The sequence below is a fragment of the Phalangium opilio genome, unplaced genomic scaffold (genome assembly GCF_054372755.1).
Source record: "Phalangium opilio isolate 3A_F unplaced genomic scaffold, DU_Popi_V2 ptg000011l_1, whole genome shotgun sequence".
Taxonomy (NCBI): domain Eukaryota; kingdom Metazoa; phylum Arthropoda; class Arachnida; order Opiliones; family Phalangiidae; genus Phalangium; species Phalangium opilio.
In genome coordinates this window covers 4,699,335-4,719,411 of record NW_028324147.1, presented here as the reverse complement: position 1 = coordinate 4,719,411, position 20,077 = coordinate 4,699,335, and the positions used below count along the sequence as shown (strand labels likewise).

Below are 20,077 nucleotides of genomic sequence, written 5' to 3'. Positions count from 1 at the left end.
CTGTCTTCTTTTGCGCAGTCATCACGTGATATATACTAATTTGAAAATTCCCGCCTATTTGGGTTTTTTATTTATTTATTTTTGCAGGACTTTCCTACCGGAATTTTCAAATTATGAAGGAAAATGTACGTAAGAAATTACCTTATTTCCAGCCCTACCGGCGAACTTTGAGTTTACCATTCTCGATCGTGTAAATATGAATCCTTGGAATCGGTGACGTTTACAACATGGCTTCCTCGGGTAGTTGTGGTCATGATTTAAATGGGTTTGTTTACATTTACAGTTTTCGCTATGTTTACGTGTATTTTAATAACTTAAATGTTTTATAACGAACAAAGTCGCCGGAGTATTATTAAAAATGATCGCGACATTATTAAACCGTCGTCGGCGATTAAAATCCAGAACTTTAAAGTGGTTGGCATTCGGAGTCTTCGTCTCCGGAGTTATTTTGTGGTTAGGTCATCATAGATCATATGAAAAAGAGAACGTTAGTGACAATATAATTAAAACTGGCAGTGAAGTGGCCAAATTAAGGGCCTTAGAAACTAATTTGGACAGTCCTAATGCGGCTGGAAGTAATTTTCCACCTAAAGTACGCTTGAAACTTAACCCAAAGATACTTAAAATTGATAAAAACGGTCCGGAGATCGGTGGTATCGGAATCGGACAAATTGCACCTCCGTTAAATCATAATCAAGGAAAGATTAAGAAAGGATTTACGGTATCGAATAATGAATATCCCGTCATAAAACCAGTACCGGGATGGGGTGAAAATGGTTTAGCAGTTGTTCTAGACAAAGAACAATCTAGAATAGCGGATGAAACATTCAAAGAGGCCGCATTTAATGTTTATATCAGTGATAGAATCTCATACAATCGTACAATCCCTGATACAAGGCATCCAGAGTGAGTCAAACAATTTAATTTAATTTAATTAAACTAAATTCTCAAAGCATTATATCTCTTTAATATCACATATTAATTAATTAGTTGCAAAGATGTTAAATATGAACATAATCTTCCGTCAACGAGTGTCATTATTATATTTTACAATGAGATATTCTCAGCCTTAATGCGCACAGTTTATAGCGTAATTAATAGAACACCACCTCATTTATTAAAAGAAATAATTTTAGTTGATGACAACAGTGATAGAAGTAATTAAATCAAATATACATATATTTAATTATACTTATTAATAAATTGGATTGGGATTATCAAAATTTCAGAGGAGTTGAAAACTAACCTCATACCTTACATTCAAAAGAAATTTCCGCCTGGAAAAATTAAATTAATTAGATTATCATCAAGAGAAGGATTAATTAGAGCAAGATTAGCTGGTTCTAAATCAGCAACTGCTGATGTATTAGTATTTCTTGATTCTCATTGTGAAGTTAATTCTAATTGGTAAGGTTTAATTAATTAATCAAGAAGTGATATCTATAGTTTATTAGAGAGAAGGTATAAGATGCCTAAGTATTCGCGCGCATGCCATAGTCCCAGTCCCCCCTTTCAAAATACAAGGGGGGGAGGTAAAAGGGGGCCGGGCTATTTCGCTACACTCTCCTCGGTCGGAAAATACGTAATTTTCGTTGTCATTCGCGTCGCGCTGACGTGAGTTTTCAAGAACCAATGAGATGCTGGTTGTAATTTAGAGGCGGGGGGGGGGGGATTAACTCCGGACCTACTATACGTTTGGACTGGAGATAAAGCTAGATTATAAATGTGGCGCGAATTTATACCTTCTCCCTAATAAACTAGATATCACTTCTTGGTTTAATTAAATTAAATTAACATTCTTTTTAAATAAGAAATTTAATTTGCAATTTAAAGGCTGGAACCAATGCTTTATGAAATAAAGAAAAATCGCAAAGCTGTAGTTTGCCCCATAATAGACATTATCGATGATAAAACTTTACAATATGATAGTAGTGGTGGCGAATATTTTCAAATTGGTGGTTTCACTTGGTCAGGGTATTTTAGTTGGGTTGATATTCCACCTTACGAACAAGCTAGACGGAAGTCTTTCACTGATCCTGCCAGGTTAATTAAATTTAATCATTTTATTTAAACCTTTAAAAGTTCAGGTAGCATAACTGATTATACCTTAAAAGAATTGCTACTTTTTCTAAATATAAAAGGAATTAAATATTAAATAAGTAATAAATGACAATCTTTTTACAATATGATAATTAGCCTTATTCCTAATCAGCGCCACCTACCCATAGCGGCGACTTTGAGAACTACTGTAATCGGCAATCCAACCACTCCAGATGTCGCTAAAATCCGGTGACGTCATTTTTGGTAAGACCCCCGAGAGTGCCCGTCAGTGACGTCACCAGATTTTAGCGACTTCTGATTGGCTTGCTGATTACAGTAGTTCTCAAAGTCGCCGCTATGGGTAGGTGGCGCTGATTAGGAATAAGGCTAATTAGTACATTTAATTAGAATTAAAAATAAATAATCAAGGACTACTGCACCATCTGCCATTGCTTTAGTGGCGTCGTCTGCTAACCCGAACCTCTTACCCATACATGATTGGTTGAATTTTATAAGTAAGAGGTTCGGTTTAGCAGACGCCACTAAAGCAATGGCGGATGGCGCAGTAGTCCTAGATTATTTTTAAATCTAATTAAATGCTAATTATCTTATTGTAATAAGAGATTTAATATTTAATTCCTTTTATATTTATTTATAAAAAGGCCCGTTCTTTTAAGGTATAATGTTATGTTACCTGAACTTCTCTTTTAATCATTTTATTTAAATTAAAATTAACTATAATAAATAAAATTAATAAACCATTTCAGATCACCTACAATGGCGGGAGGTTTATTTGCAGTTGATCGGAAATATTTCTTTGAAATTGGCAGCTATGATAATCAAATGGATACATGGGGAGGAGAAAATTTAGAATTGTCTTTCAGAGTTTGGATGTGCGGAGGGGAACTTTTAATAATTCCGTGTTCACACGTTGGTCACATCTTTAGAGCTTTTCATCCTTATCCTTTCCCTAAGAATAAAGATTCACACGGAATTAACACAGTTAGAACTGTTGAAGTTTGGATGGATAATTACAAGAAGTATTTTTATTTACATCGACCAGATTTGAAGGTAAATTCAGGTTTAGGTAACGTAATTAATTATACCTTAAAAGAACTGCCTTTTTCTAAATATAAATGAACTCTTATTTAAAAATAATTAGCATTTATTTAGTCTTAAAACGTGGACTACTGTGCCATCCGCCATTGCTTTAGTGGCGTCTGCTATCCAGAACCTCTTACAGCTACCTGATTGGTTGAAGAGGTTCGATTTAGCAGACGCCACAAAAGCAATGACGGATCATGGCGCAGTGGTCCTTGATTATTTTTTAGTGGCGTCTGCTAGTCAGAACCTCTTACAGCTACCTGATTGGTTGAAGAGGTTCTGTTTAGCAGACGTCACTAAAGCAATGACGGATGACGCAGTGGTCCTTGAATATTTTTTAGTGGTGTCTGCTAGTCAGAACCTCTTACAGCTACCTGATTGGTTGAAGAGGTTCGATTTAGCAGACGACACTAAAGCAATGGCGGATGGTGCAGTGGTCCTTGATTATTTTTTAGTGGCGTCTGCTATCCAGAACCTCTTACAGCTATGTGATTGGTTGAAGAGGTTCGACTTAGCAGACGACGCCACTAAAGCAATGGCGGATGGCGCAGTCACCAGTGGGCCTTGATTAGTTTTTAGTGGCGTCTGCTAGTCAGAACCTCTTACAGCTGCCTGATTGGTTGAAGAGGTTCGACTTAGCAGACGGATGGCGCAGTGGTCCTTGATTATTTTTTAGTGGCGTCTGCTAGTCAGAACCTCTTATATTTAGAAAAAGGCAGTTCTTTTAAGGTATAATGTTATGTTAACTGACTTTTTCTTTAAAATGGAGAGAGAAAACCGCTGCTTAACCTAATTCCTTTCAGGATATTGAGTTTGGTGACATAACCGAACGTTTAGATCTGAGAGTTAAACTTAAATGCAAGAGTTTCAATTGGTATCTTGAGAATGTTTATCCCGATAAATTTATTTGGGATAAAAATGTTCAACAATTTGGATCTGTAAGATTTGTCGCATGATTTTTCAGCTTGTTAATGTAATCACTAATAATATTAATTAATTTGCAAATTTGCACGCAATTAACTCTTTTAATTAATAAAATTAATTTAATTTAATTTAATTTATGATTTATGATTTAAAACATTAAAACAAGTATTTCTGTTTTTCTTTTGTTTTTGATGTTTTTTTGCCACATTAGGTTCGTAATCCTTATTCAGGTTTATGCCTCGATAATTTAGATAACGATGAGGCGACAACGTATCACTTAGGATTAGATACTTGTAAAGGAGATGGTTTTACCTTCACTAAGAATCAAGTATAATTATTTGCTAAAATGTGCGCTTTTAATTAATATTAATTTATTAAATCATTTTTAACGTAGCTTTTTGCATTTTCAAACTTGGGAGAATTAAGACGGGAAGATAATTGCGCCAAAGTTTCGTCTTCCGCTGGTACATCACGTGAAAAAGTTGTCATGGATCGTTGTGATCCTGAATCAAAGTTGCAAAAATGGACTCATACAAAGGTTGGGGATGCAATTCTATTTTTTCTTCCGAACTTTGAACTTTTTACAGGGTTCATACAAACCTGGAATAATCAGGGAAATAAATAGTTGACAAAAACCTCAGGGAAATTTAGAATTATTTTAGTGAAATTCAGGGAAATTTGCGTCAAACAGGGGCCGAGTAATTAAGCAAAATGTTCGTGAACATACCCTCCATAGGATTATCATTACACTATACTTGGGAGGCTCATAACTCTCGTTATATTAGAGATAGGGGGATGTCCTTTGAGTATGTTATAGTCCTATTTGTCCCCCATCCAACTATACTAAAAACTCAGGGCTACGACAATCAGGGGCTGAGTAATTAAGCAAAACGTAAACAATCAAACCCCTCCATAGGAATTGCATTAGACCCAACTTTGGAGGCTCATAACTCTTTTTCTACTTGAGATACGGGGATGTCCTTTGATTATGTAATAGTCCTATTCGCCCCCCATCCAACCATACCAAAAACTCAGGGCTACGACAAACAGGGGCCGAGTAATTAAGCAAAACATAAACAAACAACCCCCTCCATAGGAAATGCATTAGACCCAACTTTGGAGGCTCATAACTCTGGTCCTACGAGAGATACGGGGATGTCCTTTGAGTATGTTATAGTCCTATTTATCCCCCATCCAACCATACTAAAAACGTAGGGCTACAACAAACAGGGGCCAAGTAATTAAGCAAAACGAAAACAATCAAACCCCTCCATAGGAGTTGCATTAGACTATACTTTGCAGGCTTGTAACTCTGTTTCTACTAGAGATAAGGGGATGCCCTTTGAGTATGTTATAGTCCTATTTACCCCCCATCCAACCATACTAAGAACGTAGGGCTACGACAAACAGGGGCTGAGTAATTAAGCAAAATGTTCGTGAACATATCCCCTCCATAGGATTAACATTACACCCAACTTTGGAGGCTCAAAACTCTGGTTATATTAGAGATACGGGGATGTCCTTTTAGTATGTTATAGTCCTATTTACCCCCCACCCCCTTCGTTAATATTTGCTCCATAGGATACTCCTTATAAGGGAAAAACCTGGAAATCTCAGGGAAATTTCAAATTTGTTTTCCAAAAGTTGTATTTTATGAACCCTGATTTTAGTTTGGGATTTTTTATCTTTTTTTTTTGGACCTTTAACAAATAATTTTAAACATTTCAGGGTGGACCTCTAATGCATATTGTCAGTGGTAAATGCTTAGATAGTCGAGGAGTTGAAGCGGGAACTGGAATTTACGTTTTACCGTGTCACGGAGGTCATTCTCAAATTTGGTGGTTTAGTAATTATTTGGATATTGAATTGGAAGTTAATGATGAAAGAATTTAATTACTAATTTGGTGAGTTGATTAACAAACAGCGAGAAATCTCTTCCCAGTGCTTATGGGATTTGCTCTAAGGGTATTCATTCTGCGATATTTATGCTAATTTTATCTTATTAATTAATCAATCAATCAATTATTGAATCTCTCTCGGAATCTTAAAGGCATTTAATGCCAGTTTAAAATTATAATAATAATATTAATAATATAAGAAACAAAATTCTCAGTGATCTGTGATAAATAATTAGCAATAATTTAGTAGTTAAAGTTAAAGCTAATTAAAAATAATTGCAATTAATTAAAGGTTTTTAGGCCTAGGCCCATTTAGCTAGCTAACTATGAGGAAAACTTTTTTAATACAGTGTAGACATAAATTAGACATATTTTTTTATATTAGAGCCAATAGAAAGGTTAAGGAAGAAGAAATTAGTTTAAAACTTTAAATTTAATCTTAATCTTAATCTTTGAAATTAGTATTTTGCTGCTGTGTTGGTTGTGTTGTTTTGTGTTGTGTTTTTCTGGTAGCCATTTTTATATTTAAAAAGAAAAACAAAAAAGATTTATAATTTTTTACACGTTGGTTTGAACTTTGAACTTTGGAGTTTGAACTTTGAACTTTGGAGTTTGAACTTTGAACTTTGGAGTTTGAACTTTGAGCTTTGGAGTTTGAACTTTGGAGTTTGAACTTTGAACTTTGGAGTTTGAACTTTGGAGTTTTGTTTTTGTAATTAATTTTCACTTAAAATTGATTGTGAGTATTTCAACTTCAAGAAAAAAGACTTAATTTAATTATAATGTTGCTGTTTCAAATTAAAATTAATTATTTAATATAAAAAATTAAAAATAAATTAAATAAAATATTGCCAAACTTTTAAAATATTTCATAATAATTTTTTATTATTATTTTAATATTATTCCTATACTTACAAACATAATTAAATTAACATAATTTATGTTATTAACTAGAATTATAATCTACATTATCATAAATCTTTTGAACATCTTCCATTTCCTCAAACAAACCATAAAGTTTTAAGACACTATTTAAATCTTCTTCACTCAGTTTAACTTTTTGTCTGGGAAAATATTCCAAACCAAATTCAAAAATTGCGTAATTCATTGTTTCTAATTCTTTTTTAACTTTATGCATATCATCAATTCCAGTTACAAACTAAAGGGTAAAGAAATTAATTTAATAATTAAAACAGATTTATGGTAATAAATTAGGCCTACAAGAAGAAGAAAAAATAGGCCTAGACCAGGGAGGGTTGCCACAGATTGTTCATTACAAAATTCCCTGACTTTTCCAGGTTTTCCCTGATCATCTAAAGCTGATTTGTTACACCCTTTTTCAAATTCCCTAACTTTTCCCTGATTTTTATACCCTTTTTAAAATTCCCTGACTTTCCCTGATTTTTTACACTCTTTTTCAAATTCCCTGACTTTCCCTGATTTTTTACACTCTTTTTCAAATTCCCTGACTTTAACAATTTTCAAATTCCCTGACTTTTCCTGATTTTTTACACCCTTTTTAAAATTCCCTGACTTTAACAATTTTCAAATTCTATGACTTTTCCCTGATTTATGACACCCTTTTTTCAAATTCCCCAACTTTTCCCTGATTTTTTACACCCTTTTTCAAATTCCCTGACTTTTAACACCCTTTTTCGAATTCCCTGACTTTTCCCTGATTTTTTTACACTCTTTTTCAAATTCCCTGACTTTTCCCTGATATTTTACAACAATTTCCAAATTCCCTGACTTTAACAACAATTTTCGGATTCCCTGACTTTTCCCTGATTTTTTACACCCTTTTTCAAATTCCCTGACTTTTTACACCCTTTTTCGAATTCCCTGACTTTTCCCTGATTTTTTACACCCATTTTTCAAATTCCCTGACTTTTCCCTGATTTTATACACCATTTTTCAAATTCCCTGACTTTTCCCTGATTTTTTACACCCTTTTTCAAATTCCCTGACTTTAACAACAATTTTCAAATTCCCTGACTTTTCCCTGATTTTTTAACACCCTTTTCCAAATTCCCTGACTTTCCCAGGTTTTCCCAGGATTTCCAGGTACTGTGGCAACCCTGTAAATTATAATAAGACTCACTTCAAAGATGATGGCCTCGTCCTCATCCTTATCTTCATTAACTTCTTCAGCTCCCGCTAAAATAGCATCATCCAAAACCTTTTCAGGGTCTACTTTTGAACCATCATTTCTTTCCTTGACCCTGACAACTCCTTTTTGTTCAAAGAGTAGTTTAGAACGTCCTGATTCTGCTAATCGAGAACCAGGGACTTTCCGACAAGCCTGTTTCATGTGGTGCACTGACAAGCTAAGTTGTTCGCTCTCTAAATCTAAGATGAAGAATGAACCACCGGGTCCAATGATTTCACCAGTACCAGGTTTTAATTTCTTATTCTTTTAATTAAAAAAAAAATGGGGTAAAGTTTAATTTTAGACTTATTGAAACATTAATTAACTTAATTGATAATTCAGGGTTCATACAAACCTGGAAAACCTCAGGGAAAAATCAGGGAAATAAATAGTTGACAAAAACCTCAGGGAAAATTCAGGGAAATTTTGAATTTTTAGTAAAATTCAGGGAAATCAGGGAAATTTGAGTCAAACCGGGGCCGAGTAATTAAGCAAAATGTTCGTGAATATCTCCTCCATAGGATTAACATTACACTATACTTTGGAGGCTCAAAACTCTGGTTATATTTGAGATACGGGGATGTCCTTTGAGTATGTTATAGTCCTATTTGCCCCCATCCAACCATACTAAAAACGTAGGGCTACGACAAACAGGGGCTGAGTAATTAAGCAAAATGTTTGTGAACATACTCCCCTCCATAGGATTAACATTACACCCAACTTTGGAGGATCATAACTCTGGTTATATTTGAGATACGGGGATGTCCCTTGAGTATGTTATAGTCCTGTTTGCCCCCCATCCAACCATACTAAAAACGTAGGGCTACGACAAACAGGGGCCGAGTAATTAAGCAAAATGTTCGTGAATATTTCCTACATAGGATTAACATTACACCCAACTTTGGAGGCTCATAACTCTGGTTCTATTAGAGATACGGGGATGTCCTTTGACTATGTTATAGTCCTATTTGCCCCCCATCCAACCATACTAAAAACGTAGGGCTACGACAAACAGGGGCCGAGTAATTAAGCAAAATGTTCGTGAATATTTCCTCCATAGGATTAACATTACACCCAACTTTGGAGGCTCGTAACTCTGGTTCTAGTAGAGATACGGGGATGTCCTTTGACTATGTTATAGTCCAATTTGCCCCCCATCCAACCATACTAAAAACGTAGGGCTACGACAAACAGGGGCCGAGTAATTAAGCAAAATGTTCGTGAACAAACCCTCCTTAGGATTAACATTACACCCAACTTTGGAGGCTCATAACTCTGGTTCTGTTAGAGATACGGGGATGTCCTTTGACTATGTTATAGTCCAATTTGTCCCCCATCCAACCATACTAAAAACGTAGGGCTACGACAAACAGGGGCTGAGTAATTAAGCAAAATGTTTGTGAACATACTCCCCTCCATAGGATTAACATTACACCCAACTTTGGAGGCTCGTAACTCTGGTTCTAGTAGAGATACGGGGATGTCCTTTGAGTATGTTATAGTCCTATTTGCCCCCCATCCAACCATACTAAAAACGTAGGGCTACGACAAACAGGGGCCGAGTAATTAAGCAAAATGTTCGTGAATATTTCCTCCATAGGATTATCATTACACTATACTTTGGAGGCTTGTAACTCTGGTTATATTACAGATACGGGGATGTCCTTTGATTATGTAATAGTCATATTTGCCCCCCACCCCACTCCTTTGTTAACATTTGCTCCATAGGATACTCCATCCATATAGGGAAAAACCTGGAGAATTCAGGGAAGTATATGGGGAAAAACCTGGAAATCTCAGGGAAATTTGTTTTCCAAAAGTTGTATGAACCCTGTAATTAACTTTAAGCTACTTCAGCTCTTTTTAAAACTGCATCAATGGTGGCTGCTGGGACGTTATTTTCCTTAGCTTGTTGGATAGCCGATGCCAGTTTAGAATTTAATTTTGGATTAATATTTCCCCCACCATCTAAATTAAAATTAATTAGATCATTAAGAAATACTTAAAAATTATTACTTTACCCCTAATGGCTCTCTTTATGACCTCAGCAAATCTGGAAATAACTTTAGCTCTTTCCCCATCTTTTGATAGTTTGGTATTTTTAATATTTTGCCATTTTGAGTGTCCAGCCATACCTCTAACGATAATGTTATTGAAATTGACGTAACATTGTGAATTTGAAGTATATAGTTTGTTAAGTTTTAATAATATTGGCAGTTGGTTGTTGGTAATTGATTTAGAGTAGAAATTAGGGATTTTACAAACTTCCCTAATTAATGGAAACCTTAAAATTGGTATTAAATTATTCATTCTTTAAATTCCGGGTCGAAATTAGTGAAGACAAGTCAACTTGAGGCTCTTAAGCCTTGGTCTGAAAAGAGTTTGGAACGTTTTTGATCATGTTTCGCATAGAAAATTACAGTTTTTATTTTCAAGATAATTAATACTTTAAGTAAAATAAATTTTAATGTTTTAATTTTGTATTTAAATTCAATATTTACCTTAATATTCGATTAAAATCAGTCTGAAACGGGAAAGCATGCAGTAAAACTCTTGCAGACGATACAACGAAGGTCCCCGTTTTGCCGGATGGTGATTGGTGACGTCGCGCGTTGCAAATTTGATATCCAATGAAAACGGAGAGTTTTGGCTCAATCCGTAAGTCGGTTTATTCTGGGCGGCAAAGTTTGAGGGAATACGACACATGTCGGCGATCCTACCCTATAGGTGCCGACTGTCCCGTGTCCGCCGGAGGTGACTTACCCCAATTCCACCTTCCGTCACCTCCCAAGTAAACCTCATTTCCTTCCCTGCTTCTACACGTACGACCTAGCGGCCCCCGTCAGTGCTGGGCCGCGTAGGGTCTCCCGCTCAATTCTTCCTGGTGCTCAAGGCCTAACGGCTAAGCACTAGTGTTAGTAGGTGGACAAAAAAAAAAAAAAGTCGGTTTAGATTGCCGTGGGAAACGATGCTACAATGTTAAAAGAAATTTTATGAATTTAGCGTTAAATTTGACTAATAACTAATGTAATTAGGGTTTATTAAGGGCAGAAGACATCAGGAAGCTATGGAAAACAACCAGAATGGTGCGTCAAGTATTTAAAATGTTTTCATTTGTATATTAAGGAATCGTAAAAGAAGGTCCAAGGCTTGCATATGTTACAGAACAAACATCATTAATTTTAAGAATTATATATTAGTTTTGAGCCCTAATAACGTATAAAATATGTAAAATAAGGCCGTGTAGTTAATATATATTTCTTAAAATAAGCCCAACTGTTCTTTGAATATTTAAAATTCAAGTGAAAAGTAAATGGTAGCATATCGGCCGCCATATTAGTTTTTTAGACCAAATTGAGATGAAGGCGATCTGACCCCCGCCTTGTGACTTTGGGGTCAATCTTTTGGAAAGATGGAAGCCGCGTGAACGCATTGTGGTTGTGGGGTCACCCCAATTATTTTTTGTTGGGATTTGCAATTTAGAATGGACTATTTGAAATAAAATTAAACTATGATCACAGTTTGCAAATGCTTCAGACAATTTTCTAGTGTCTTTTCAATAAATATTCCGTTATATAGGCCTAGTTTTTATATTTACGAGAAACTTATTACATACTAAGCGTTTCGGAGAATCCAGACGTCTAGGTCCTCTAGGAAATCTCTTGTATACCCAAATATAAGTTCCAGACAATATAACCTGAATATTTTTTTTTACCTTTTAAAACATTTTTTACCGTATCTCGCGAGAAAAGGCGTTGAAGCTGAAACTCAATTTAACAATTTCGGGCACTCATTAATTTCGGAAGCCAGAGTTTATATTAAGAAAATTTCTTACTTCCCCCGTCCCGTCCTGCCTTTAACCTAAGTACAGACTGCAGTTCATTTTGGGTAGAAAGACTTCTTAAGGGGATAGTTTGTGATATTTTTGCTTCTGGCGAAAGGTATTGAAAAAAGAAAATTCATGAGAATGTAGGCCTAGGTAGGGTACTTTTTTCCTTTACAAATCAGGCTCAATGTTTGAAATCCTTAAGGCATTTTGGTGGTTTTTAAGGAAAGAACGATGACTGCAGTACAGAAGCAAATAAACCCTAAATTATCAAATATTTTTATCTCTTTTACCGCCATATATTGTTGAAGAGGTGACGTAGGCCTACTTAACCGTACTTATTCCTCTTATAAAATTGAATCCACCATATTAATACATAGTTTTCAGACTAGGAGGATTGATACCTTTTACTTTAGGAGTCCAGGCTACTTGGCACTGTGTTTTGACCGCCAAGTAGAATGGCCTCCTGGTGTAAATGGTATCAATCCTCCTAGTCTGAAAACTATGTATGGCGAGGGGATAATCACTCTCAAAATCTACTAGCTTTTTACACTGATTACGGGTGACGTCACAGTGTAATCATTTTAGCACTGTCAAGTGTAGGGCTTTTCAAGATAACGTGTAGCTGACCCCTTTCCAAGTACTACCAAAGCAATAAATGACACTTTGTCAGCTCTAAATTGTAGAATTATGACGTCAGTCTGGGAGCTTAAAGGGGTCGGTAAGAGGCACGTGACCTACGAGAGGCGTGGTTGTTTTATTTTCAAAATTAGCAATGACATTGATGACACTTTGTCAACTCTAAATTGTAGAACTGACGTCACTCTGGGAGCTTAAAAGGGTTGATAAGAGGCACGTGACCTAGGAGAGGCGTGGATCAAAGAAACTTAGTTTAACTTATTTTCAAAATTAGCACTAGAATCTCGCGCAAACAAGGACTAGGTGTCCACTCCAACTCCATTACGGAGTCTTTGGTGCCTGTGACGTATTTCAAATTATTTGTACCCGTCCGCCGCAGCCTTCTTTAGAGTCTCCTTTTAATCGACACGGTCTTTTAAGTCACAGTTAGCTTTAGATTAGCTATTTGGCTGTGATAATGACTTGTGAATGTACTTGATTTGTAATTTCACGGTTTAATTGACTTCTTTGGATGTAAAATAAAAAGGGGGAAAAGAGGCATTTTTTTTTCGCTCCCCTTTTGAACTTCATCCTTTCCTAGAATTGAAGGCTTCTACGGTTTGCCCAAGTGCGCAATTTGGCGGATGGTTGAACAATTCGATTGCACCCATGGCGAAACCAAGCCGAGGGTGAAACCCCACTCTCCCCCCCCCCAACCTCTACTCCTTCCAGACTTTAGATGATATTATGGCTGAACGGTTAAGCCTAAAAAAACTTCACTAATATAGAGAGTAGAGTCCCTTTTCAGAGGGATCTTGTTCTAGTAAATCAGATTTCTGAAAAACTGCATAGTGTGTTTGATGACTGTGTGAAAATACACTTCCATTGTCTATTTTGTTGTTTTTGTAATAGACCATTTTCGCGCCAATATTGTTGTGTAATCACTGAATTCCATATTTATGCGTATTAAAGTTATCATTGTGATCTTTATATCTGACATCATGGAATTTATTTTGATTTCAGGCAGCTATTTGACCGAGTTACGTCATGGTTTAAATTTCTTCGATGGGCCACGTTTGGTCATCAGCGAGGGATCAAGATTTTGGCGGTCCAGTGCACGCCTGCACGGAGGATCGCGGGAACCAATCACGTTCTGCCAATCTGACCGACTAAACTGACGTCACGATGGTTCCCGAACGCGAAGTTTATCAACGGGTTATGCTTGAACAAACTTTGAACTTTGTGTGAACTTTCAATTTCGCGATGCGGTTTAATGGTTATCATTGAACTTGACGCCATTTACGGTTATCTACGAGTTCATCGGGGATAACAAAACAAACGAGTGAGTACCAAATCTCTGTTTTGCGCACGCATTAATAAGCATACAATTTAGAGTGCTGCGTCCCATAGTCCCTTACCCTTTAGGCTGCAAATCTTTAGGTGCGCATTAGTTTTCAGGTCTGCAGAGCGCTGCGTCCCATAGTCCCTTACCCTTTAGAATGCGAATCTTTAGGTGCGCATTAACGAAGTTTCAGGGCTGCAGAGCGCTGCGTCCCATAGTCCCTTACCCTTTAGAATGCGAATCTTTAGGTGCGCATTAACGAAGTTTCAGGGCTGCAGAGCGCTGCGTCCCATAGTCCCTTACCCTAATCTGCACATCTGGAGGTCACCTGATCTTCGAAGGGCCACGTTTGGCTATCACCGAGGGATTCACTACTTCGAACATAGTGTGAACTGAGTTTCGCGGGTTAACGGTTATCTACTTCGAACATTGTGTGAACTAAGTTTCGCGAGTTACAGTTATCAGTTTTGAACATTGTATGAACTTGACGCGTGTTACGGTTATCTACGAGTTCATCAGGATAACAAAACAACCGAGTGAGTATAACAAATCTCTATTTTGCGCGTGCATTAATTAACAAGCATACAAGTCAGAGTGCTGCGTCCCATAGTCCTTTACCTTATTTGGCAAATATTGAGGTGGCTCTATGGAAATAACCCCCTGTGGTGTTTGCATCTCTTCTGAAATTAATGGAAAATAGTCTATAGAGATGAATTTTAGGATTTTTAAGACTAAAGTTATCTCTTTACTAATGTCATATATCACTTATATCAGCCTGAGGATCCAAATCGCAGCCACAGCGTGGTTCCTGAAAAGATGCGATAAATCTCTTTTTTTTTCTTTTATTTTCTTTATTTTAACGCTAAACGTATCTAGGCAATCCCTCGTCCCCTTTTTGAGCACTATCCGTTCCGCGTACTTAACCTTTCCACAACATAAATAAGCCCTTTTTTTTCCGCCAAACATAAAACCCAAGCTATATAGGCATAGGCTTTCCTCGCATAGACACTAGACAGTAATATACACGTTTCAAGAATGATAGCCGTAGAATACCTGAGATTTCAGGAATGGTTGTACCAGATTCGTCGATGCTTTTATAACAGTATCAAGTGATTGCGAACATTTCAATAGCCGTTTGCAACTGCAAGTATACAGGGTGTTTCTGAAAAGTCCATCAATAATGAAGGAGCGTGTTTATTGGGCCATTTTGAGTCGAAAATGTTCTATGACATTTTGCCGTACGAGCCACTGTTTTTGAGTTATGATTTGAATGTTTTAGGGATGATCCCTTAATTAAATTACAGTTGTAATTCAATTTTCTAATTAAATTTAAGGGGTCATACGTAAATTACTCCAATGCTAACTTGAAAACAGTGGCTTGGAATGCAAAATAACATAGAACATTTTCAACTCAAAATGGTCCAATAAACACGCTCCTTCATTATTGATGGACTTTTCAAAAACACCCTGTATACCCGCGTGGTTTACCTACACGTTGGTAATCCGCCTTAACTTTCTCTAGTTTGCAAACGGTTCTTGAACGATACTATCACAGTATACCATAAGTTTATGATGACGATATACGTCATAAGTATGGAACTGGGAATCGTTAGATGCACTTTGTTTTTAGGAGGGATTTTCCGTAAAGAAATCCTTGGACCTTAATATCAGTTTGTTTAAGAGAGCCTCATCAAGATTATTCCCTTTAGTGTTCGAGATTTATTTATGGAATCGTTTCATCTACAGTGAAGCCTACGTAACCGCAGTGTCAAACTTATCGAATTCTAAACTTACGCGTTAGATATTATACCTGTACAGTTAGGCGCAGAAATTCAGATAAAAATTGGTGTTATCAAAAAATGTACTTTGGTGCGTTTCCAACAAGGCATTCATTCAGTTGACTTTGCATGAAAAAGGTTCCGTTTTGGAAGTTATCTCGTTAAGGCCATATAGTCCGTCTTGGCAAGATAAGGCGTAATTATAAGAATTTAGGTTCTAATACCAAGGCCCCTTTTTTGCGTAATGCTAAGATTATTTTAATTTTTCTTTTCTTTTTGGTAAAAAATATTCTGATATTTAATTTTATTTCAAAGCTCTATCATCATGTCCCGGCAACCACGAACTACTTCGAGCAGTTCTCGACTGGAAAGTGTTTCAAGTACGTCTTCCAGCGTCTTCTTAACTTCACCTAAGCCTGATGATACCACACCTCAACTTACACGATTTGGGTTCTATAAACGAAAACCTAAAAGCGATGGAGACGCTACTTCTAAAACACTTCAAACAAGGTAGGAAATAATGATTGGTTTTTCTTAACATAACCAGCGTTTAGGCTTATACTTTCGAAGCGGGTGTTTCTTATACTTTCGAAGCGCGTGTTTTTATATACTTTCGAAGCGGGTGTTTTTATATACTTTCGAAGCGGGTGTTTTTATATACTTTCGAAGCGGGTGTTTTTATATACTTTCGAAGCGGGTGTTTTTATATACTTTCGAAGCGGGTGTTTTTATATACTTTCGAAGCGGGTGTTTTTATATACTTTCGAAGCGGGTGTTTTTATATACTTTCGAAGCGGGTGTTTTTATATACTTTCGAAGCGGGTGTTTTATATACTTTCGAAGCGGGTGTTTCTTATACTTTCCAAGCGGGTGTTTCTTATACACTTTCGAAGCGGGTGTTTCTTATACACTTTCGAAGCGGGTGTTTCTTATTATACTTTTGCTTTTGTTTTTGATTACACATTCAGTTACCCCTGATTTGAAATATGGGTGTTACGGAATTGTAATTGATTTTCCCACCCCTCTTGTATGCCTAATCTAAAATTCATTCTTGTAATATTTATTATACATATAAGAGTAATACGTTAGTTTTTGCGCGTTTCCGAATAGGTGCGCTGTATGAGCACGCGATTTTGTTATGATTCAAAACACAACGACATTTTCTGAAATAACGCCCCGTGTTTGCGGGGTTTTGTCACGCATACTTAAAACGTTAAGGTGATAGAGTACCACCCTTATAAATTACAACTCAAATAATTAATTTGACCCCAAAACGTAAAATAGTCTTTATAAATGGCATTGTATTGACCAAAAGCGGACAATTAGTAAGCTACGTTTTAATTTGAAAGAAAGTGTATTTAAAATTAAATTTTCGCGCGACGATAAACCGAATTTAGTGAACCAAACCAATTAAAGACTGAAAACTAAACCAATTAAGGAAAAAGCTGTCGTTTTTATCTAATTACTGGGCTCACCCACTTATTGGGAAGCCGGTTTTCTTTTTGTTTTTCTTCTGTAACGCCGCAACCGAAATAATTAAAACCGTAATAAGAATAGCCAGGGAAAAGATTTTTCCCGCCATGCTGCACGCGCTAGTTAGTGTTCGCGCCTTTTTTCTCTCATCTTAAGAAACGCGAGCCGGCGCGCGCGTGCCGATTTCTACCTCCCCCCCCCCTTTCTCCTTTATTCTTCATCATCCTTTCGATGCTCTCTCTCCATCCTCCGTGTTTCTATTCCATCCCATGATGCCATGCGGATAAGCTTCACGGATATCAAAGGGGAAGGGGAAGAGTTATGCGGAGACAGAAAGGGAAAACTGGGAAACCTCTTCGGTTGTACGTTTCTACAGCCCCTAGTGGTCTCGCGCAGAAGCAAATACTCACGTGATGCCCAGAAGTAAATGTCATAGATATTAGAAGTGTAGCCCAGGTTGAGTTGTTGTAATTGCCATGTAAGATTCTCTGGAATTTTGAGGGATGTACTCTGTAAAGGTCTCTGCCATTTTGAGGGATATACTCTGCGAAGTTCTCTTCCGTTTTGAGGGATATACTCTGTGAAGTTCTCTTCCGTTTTGAGGGAAATAGTCTGCGAAGTTCTCTTCCGTTTTCAGGGAAATAGTCTGCGAAGTTCTCTTCCGTTTTCAGGGAAATAGTCTGCGAAGTTCTCTTCCGTTTTCAGGGAAATAGTCTGCGAAGTTCTCTTCCGTTTTCAGGGAAATAGTCTGCGAAGTTCTCTTCCGTTTTGAGGGAAATACTCTGCGAAGTTCTCTTCCGTTTTTAGGCGAATACTCTGCGAAGGTCTCTGCCGTTTTTAGGCGAATACTCTGCGAAGGTCTCTGCCGTTTTTAGGCGAATACTCTGCGAAGGTCTCTGCCGTTTTTAGGCGAATACTCTGCGAAGGTCTCTGCCGTTTTTAGGCGAATACTCTGCGAAGGTCTCTGCCGTTTTTAGGCGAATACTCTGCGAAGGTCTCTGCTGCCGTTTTTAGGCGAATACTCTGCGAAGGTCTCTGCCGTTTTTAGGCGAATACTCTGCGAAGGTCTCTGCCGTTTTTAGGCGAATACTCTGCGAAGGTCTCTGCCGTTTTTAGGCGAATACTCTGCGAAGGTCTCTGCCGTTTTTAGGCGAATACTCTGCGAAGGTCTCTGCCGTTTTTAGGCGAATACTCTGCGAAGGTCTCTGCCGTTTTTAGGCGAATACTCTGCGAAGGTCTCTGCCGTTTTTAGGCGAATACTCTGCGAAGGTCTCTGCCGTTTTTAGGCGAATACTCTGCGAAGGTCTCTGGCATTTTGAGGCGAATACTCTGCGAAGGTCTCTGCAGTTTTTAGGCGAATACTCTGCGAAGGTCTCTGCAGTTTTTAGGCGAATACTCTGCGAAGGTCTCTGCAGTTTTTAGGCGAATACTCTGCGAAGGTCTCTGCAGTTTTTAGGCGAATACTCTGCGAAGGTCTCTGCCATGTTAAGGAACTAGTTTTAGCTTTGTACACATTTGTAATATCTATCACCGAGTTAGTACGTTACGTTTATCGATTTGGTGGCCCTCGTACGGCCGACCGGCGAAACAGGCTTGCGGGAGCTTTTGAGGAGGCTGCCCGGAGAGTACTGAGACAGGGGCAAGAGGAAAAGGGTCCGGGAAAAATCTGCCCAGAATTTATTTTGTTATTTTTTCTTCTTCGATCTTGGGACTGGATAGCGAAGCTTTTCCCGCAAGTTTCAGGAGCCTGGCCGGTTTCGCGTCGAATAGGCGTACGACGGTGGTGTTGTTCTAAACTAGTAACGAGTACGCTTTTACCGGGGTTCCGTTTCGTTTCGGGGATATTTTTCGGGCGACTTTTTGAATCGTGGCCCACTCCCCGCGCGCGCTCTTTTGCCCACCCGTCCGCCCTCTCGCTCGCTCAACCTTGTCTTAAACGGAGTTTGCGCCGGACAACCGTTCTACGGCCCATTTTACGGCCCCGGCCTTTTTACTCTCGAACCCCGCAGAAAGGCCCAGGAAGCCTAACCCGAATAACAGGGACTGGCTGCTAAAAATAGCTTCAATCTAATCTACAATATTATATATAGTGACCATCGCTCTTGTACATCTATTTTTAAATCTTCCGTTATATTGGTTATCAAGAAGTTTAATATATTTAATATTTTTCCAAAATTATTTACAAAAATCATCTAGTGAGCAGTGATTGTTTTTATATTATTAGTTGTTTTTAAATATCTATCTCTCGTCATTACTCGTGTATCTGTGCGTGAATTTAATTAATATTTTAAGTATTAATTAGGGTTATACTATACTACAAATTATAGAATATAAATATATATATACATTTGTGCGGTATTTTCATCATTTTTTCTGCTGCAAACTAATCTACCTGCACCTCTCTCTGATTTTTTTTTAACTTCCTGAGAATTACTTCCTACTTCCTCTTGCATATTTTATAATTTTTTTTGTGATACTTTGAGGAGCCGACCGACCGTCGCTTCTTCATCTCTTTTTGGTGAGTTTTCAGTTTCACGTTTTAGCTTATTACCTTGCCACTAGACGCAAGGATTATGTGTATGGATGAATGATGGTGTTGTTTTGGGCCTTTGCTCTCGGACGGTCCTAGCTCCGTTCCCGTTATCTCTGACCCTTTTATAATGTATTCATTATAATCTTGTAGTTGATGGTTAGAAAGTATACTTATAAAGCGTTACGTGACCTTTAACCTCTTTTAAATTATGAAGCCCCGTTTATATACGGTAATTTTAGGTTCGGTACGTCTGATTTTAAGTGTAGATTACGTTTGTGGGTTTAAAATGGCTGTGGGGTTTAATTACAGTTTGTTGATTTTTATTTTTTATGGTTTCTGGGAATTTTGGGGGGCCGCGTGAAATTTGAATTGATTAATGTAATACAAGTATA

At 37.4% G+C, this 20,077-nt stretch overlaps 3 protein-coding genes across 3 annotated transcripts in view; 2 read left to right on the top strand and 1 right to left on the bottom strand.

Annotated features, from left to right (window-relative positions):
• The first annotated feature begins 106 nt into the window (after positions 1-106).
• On the top strand, positions 107-6,831 carry Pgant1 (Polypeptide N-Acetylgalactosaminyltransferase 1). Its single transcript, XM_089858549.1, has 9 exons — positions 107-906; positions 991-1,157; positions 1,230-1,407; positions 1,834-2,043; positions 2,808-3,111; positions 3,948-4,082; positions 4,280-4,396; positions 4,463-4,606; positions 5,797-6,831. The coding sequence occupies exons 1-9, from the start codon at positions 359-361 to the stop codon at positions 5,959-5,961; spliced, it is 1,968 nt and encodes a 655-aa protein (XP_089714675.1). The 5' UTR covers positions 107-358; the 3' UTR covers positions 5,962-6,831.
• Positions 6,824-10,709, bottom strand: LOC149709975 (uncharacterized). Its single transcript, XM_089858601.1, has 5 exons — positions 10,617-10,709; positions 10,137-10,486; positions 9,968-10,083; positions 8,068-8,379; positions 6,824-7,125 (listed from the first exon to the last, which is right to left on the bottom strand). The coding sequence occupies exons 2-5, from the start codon at positions 10,423-10,425 to the stop codon at positions 6,913-6,915; spliced, it is 930 nt and encodes a 309-aa protein (XP_089714727.1). The 5' UTR covers positions 10,426-10,486; positions 10,617-10,709; the 3' UTR covers positions 6,824-6,912.
• A 136-nt stretch (positions 10,710-10,845) lies between these two features.
• The window catches only part of LOC149709972 (coiled-coil domain-containing protein AGAP005037), a 353,484-nt gene continuing 344,252 nt past the window's right edge, over positions 10,846-20,077 (top strand). The window contains exons 1-3 of the mRNA XM_089858532.1: positions 10,846-11,201; positions 13,583-14,437; positions 15,995-16,189. Of these exons, the coding sequence (XP_089714658.1) occupies positions 16,005-16,189 (185 nt within the window). The 5' untranslated portion in view covers positions 10,846-11,201; positions 13,583-14,437; positions 15,995-16,004. The remainder of the gene's footprint in view (positions 11,202-13,582; positions 14,438-15,994; positions 16,190-20,077) is intronic.